This window comes from Silene latifolia, unplaced genomic scaffold (genome assembly GCF_048544455.1).
Source record: "Silene latifolia isolate original U9 population unplaced genomic scaffold, ASM4854445v1 scaffold_141, whole genome shotgun sequence".
Taxonomy (NCBI): Eukaryota; Viridiplantae; Streptophyta; class Magnoliopsida; order Caryophyllales; family Caryophyllaceae; genus Silene; species Silene latifolia.
In genome coordinates this window covers 618,825-623,222 of record NW_027413135.1, presented here as the reverse complement: position 1 = coordinate 623,222, position 4,398 = coordinate 618,825, and the positions used below count along the sequence as shown (strand labels likewise).

Sequence of the window (4,398 nt, the reverse complement as noted above, 5' to 3'; positions counted from 1 at the left end):
TTTAACATGCTTGCAATCTTGCTAAAAACCGTAGACCCTGCTCAGCCTACCATGTGCTAATTGTTGGGGACCCTGCTCGGTCAACCCACTAGTCACAAACCATAACGGAACCCCTGTTTCACGGCCGGTCTAAGTACATGTACATGACTCTACGACAATCAGCCCAACGGAACCCTGCTCGGCCAGGGTAACAAATCAAATGGTGGTAAGAAAATAGTATACCTCAGTTTATTATTCCTTGCCTTCCCTCCAAATATTCCAAACTCAAAAATACCCAAAAGGTAGTATCTTATTTCAAGGTTTGTAAGTAAACTACTCTTTTATTATCTCGAGTGAAAACTTTTAACTGTATAATTATAAGGTATAAAATGATTTCGAAGTTTACATATGATAAAGCTACTGCTTTATACTTTAAATCAAGTCTAAATGAAAGTACTTTATGAAGATATGTATTATTTAGGCCTTTATTGAGACTTAGTCATAAAAACAGTTTTACAAAACAGAACAGACCTTACAAAAAATTCATAATTAAATATATAAAAATAGAAATGATGCAAGGTCAATTTTCATGGTTTCCAGAAGGTTTTAGCTACAACTTTTATTCTTTGATAAACTTGTAATGACGAAAGTAGTAGGGGTATATAAATTGATTTGCAGAATCAGTCATAAAATGATAACCAGAATGTCTTAATTTATAAATCGACTTTTAGAATATATTTTGAGGTAAATTAAAATTTTACAGGATACTAGACATCCTAAAGTTTATTCATGAAATATATAAGCTTATGTTTCGAAGGATAAATATGTTTTTCAAATTAAACTTTGAGCTAAAGACAGAATTGTTGTATTCTGGATAGATGTTCACAAATATTTTCTTCTGATCAAACCACACGTCCAAATGTTATGAAATTTTTTGTGTAGATCCTAGTCTTGAAAATAACAGGACTTTATTCACAACATTTTTAATTATTCGAAATATAAACAGGGGATATAAATTTTACAAACAGATCGTCAGAATCGTTTATCAACAAAATTCGGTTTTGACTAAAACTTCCAATTTACTTTAAATTACGAAATGAAGGTTTCGAGGGCTAAAAATTTAACACAACCGTAATATATAATGTCTCAGCCTTATATTAAAATTTCATAAATTGTTAATTTAGTATAAGTATTTTAAAACTAATTAAAACAGTCCAAGTATACTATATTTGCAAGAATTGCAACAATAATGTAAAATACGAAATAAATACTTTAAATGCAAAACAATTACTATAAAAATTCATGGTGACTTATAATATGTCAAATGTTCCAGAAAAGTAATTTATAGCCATTTTACTCATAATTTCGAAATTAGTTATTATCAATTTATAGTCCAAATTATTAGTAAGTCCTCTAAATGTCAAAGTTCTTAATACAAGCAACTACAACAAATATATGGTAACACCGAGTAACGTCCTTTGTTACCTTAGTTGTCAAGGTCCGAGTCGATTAAATACTCGTCTTCTTCGGAGTCTTCTTGATAACCTATAAAATAAAAACACATATGGTATATTGCACCATATGTCACGATTAAGTATATGAAATAAAACTATGATGACTATAAAACTACCTTGACTATTATTATTACTATTCTTACCAAAGAAGAAGAGATTACCAATAACAATTAGAGTTTTGAAGGAAAGGAATAGGATGAATTCTCTTGATATGTTTCTCCTAAATTATGGTGGAAAACAAGCTTGTAAACTAGTAAAAAGAGTAGGAGAATTGATTCAAATTGCAAGAGCTTTGAAGTATGAATTGTAGTAGTTTGTAGTAAGAAATGAAGAGGAAAATGGAGTCCTTAAATAGAGCAAGTGACCAGCCAAAGCAAGGCACAATTATTGGTAAATTCCACCCAAAAATAAAATAAGGAAGCTATGAAGAAAAGGGGCCGAACTATGGTATAGATTAGGGTTGTTTTTGCAATAAAATAAAATGTAGGAGGCAAGCTAGATGGCCTCTAAAATCTGGTGGGTGTATTATGTAGGGGTCACTTTGATCTTATAATATATGTATAAGACAATTACAAAATATTACGGGTTTGACGGAATTAAATTCCGAGTCAAAATGGATAAATTACGCATCAAGAGCGAACACCGATTATAAAACGAATTTAATTAAATCAAATCCGTACTTGAAGGATTAAAATTACATCTCATAATTTAAAAGTGAATAAATGAGATTAGAAAATTTGCGGGTGTTACAACCTCCCCCACTAAGAAAAAGTTTCGTCCCCGAAACTTGAAAGGAGTTAAAGAGTGTTGATAGGGAAACGAGATTACCTTAATCGAAGAGGTGAGGGTGCTTAATGCGCATAGAAGATTCGGTCTCCCAAGTCTCCTCCTCGAAGCGGTTGCAACGCCGTGAGAACCTTCACTAAAGGCACCACTTTATTCCTAAGGCGTTTTTCCTTCCTATCGCTTATCCTGGATCGGTCTCTCCTCATAGGTCGAGTCCGTTCGATCTCTAAAACTTCTGGTTCGATCACATGCGCGGGGTCACTTACGTACTTCCTCAGCTGGGATACATGGAACACGTCGTGAGTCTTACCCATCGAAGCGGGTAGCTTGAGCTTGTAAGCCACTTCGCCAACTCTCTCAACGATCGGATATGGTCCTATGAACTTAGGACTAAGCTTGCCTTTAATTCCAAACCGTTTCACTCCTTTCATTGGAGACACCCTCAGGAAAACCAAATCACTAACCTCGAACTCCAAAGGTCGACGGCGAACATCGGCATAAGACTTCGACGATCTGGGCAGCTTTCATACGGATCGGATCAATCGAACTCGATCGATAGTGGCAGCAATCACATCTGGTCCAAGGGCCAACACATCTCCAGGTTCATCCCAACACACAGGGCTACGGCAACGACGTCCGTAAAGAGCCTCAAAAGGAGCCATCTTGATTGAAGCGTGATAACTGTTGTTATATGAAAACTCAACCAAAGGTAGATGTCTCTCCCGGTTTCCCGAAAATCCAAAGCGCAGGCACGGAGCATATCCTCCAAGGTTTGGATTGTTCTCTCGGATTGACCATCAGTAGCAGCATGAAAAGCAGTGCTCATCAGCAACCGGGTACCTAAAGCCTTCTGCAGAGCCTTCCAGAACTTAGAACAAAACCTCGGATCACGATCGGATACTATCTCCAAGGGAACACCATGATGTCGTACCACCTCGGCAACGTAGGTCTCGGAAGCCGCTCCAAACTCCAAGTATCGCGAATCGGGATGAAGCGAGCACTCTTGGTTAAACGATCCACCACAACCCAAATACCATTCCTACCGGATACGGTCCTCGGTAGGGCCATTACGAAATCCATAGCCACACCGCCATTTCCATTCGGGAATTGGTAGTGGTTGCAACAAACCTCCAGGTCTCTTATGCTCAAACTTGACACGTTGACAAGTCATGCATCTACTCACATAAGCAGCAGTCTCATCTCTCATATGCGGCCACCAGAAGTGAAGCCTTAGGTCCTTGTACATCTTGTCGCCACCAGGATGCACCGAAAAGGAGTTTTATGAGCCTCATCGAAAATCTTCTTTCTCAAATCATCATCCTTGGGTACAACCCAACGACCCTTAAACTTCAAAGCTCCACCGGAGTCATTAGCAAAGTCGACAGACTTTCCCAAGACCCATCTTCACACGGATCTCAAAGAACAAAAGAGTCAACCAACTGCTTCTCACGGATTTCTGAAAGAGGTCGGGTTCGACCACCAAGGAGTTAACACAAACGGCAGGATCATTGAGGACCACGCCAATGGACATTTTCTCGAACTCGCGAACCAGAGCTTCGGGTAAAGCAGAGCAAGGGATAAGGGAATGAACATTCTTCCGGCTCAAAGCATCAGCAACAACATTAGCTCTTCCTTCATAGTACAACAGCTCCAGATCGTAGTCATTCACCAACTCAATCCAGCGTCTCTGCCTTGCGTTCAAATCCTTTTGCGTGAAAATATGACGCAGGCTCTTGTGATCAGTGTGAACCTTACACTTCACACCATACAAGTAATGACGCCAAATCTTAAGAGCATGAACCACAAAATGCTAACTCCAAGTCGTGGGTAGGGTAGTTTACTTCGTGAACCTTCAACTGCCTAGATGCATAGGCGATCACCTTACCTTCTTGCATTAGCACACAGCCTAACCCATGCTTAGAAGCATCACGAGAACACATTGAAGCCAACACCGTCTTCGAGCAAAGTTAGCACAGTGCGAAGTAAGACGCTTCTTGAGCTCTTGGAACGCCTTTTCGCAAGCCTCGGACCATAGAAACTTGGATTCTTTTTTTAGAAGTTGAGTCATCGGACGGGCTAACTTGGAAAAATCCTTAACAAACCTTCTATAATAGCCTGC

At 38.8% G+C, this 4,398-nt stretch overlaps 1 protein-coding gene across 1 annotated transcript; it reads right to left on the bottom strand.

The window, feature by feature from the left end:
• Positions 1–2,344: 2,344 nt before the first annotated feature.
• Positions 2,345–4,174, bottom strand: LOC141637731 (uncharacterized). Its single transcript, XM_074447173.1, has 4 exons — positions 4,121–4,174; positions 3,667–4,035; positions 2,897–3,318; positions 2,345–2,792 (listed from the first exon to the last, which is right to left on the bottom strand). Exons 1-4 carry the CDS (start codon positions 4,172–4,174, stop codon positions 2,345–2,347), a joined length of 1,293 nt encoding a protein of 430 aa, XP_074303274.1.
• Between the last annotated feature and the right edge of the window lie 224 nt (positions 4,175–4,398).

Excerpts from the sequence above, each read along its gene's own strand:
- LOC141637731 (XM_074447173.1), bottom strand. The coding sequence starts at position 4,174 with ATGCAAGAAGGTAAGGTGATCGCCTATGCATCTAGGCAGTTGAAGGTT. Across the intron at positions 4,036-4,120 it reads GGCAGTTGAAGGTTCACGAA|TGTAAGGTTCACACTGATCA; the intron begins GTAAACTACCCT and ends TATGGTGTGAAG. Across the intron at positions 2,793-2,896 it reads GACGTCGTTGCCGTAGCCCT|ATCGTCGAAGTCTTATGCCG; the intron begins GTGTGTTGGGAT and ends AAAGCTGCCCAG.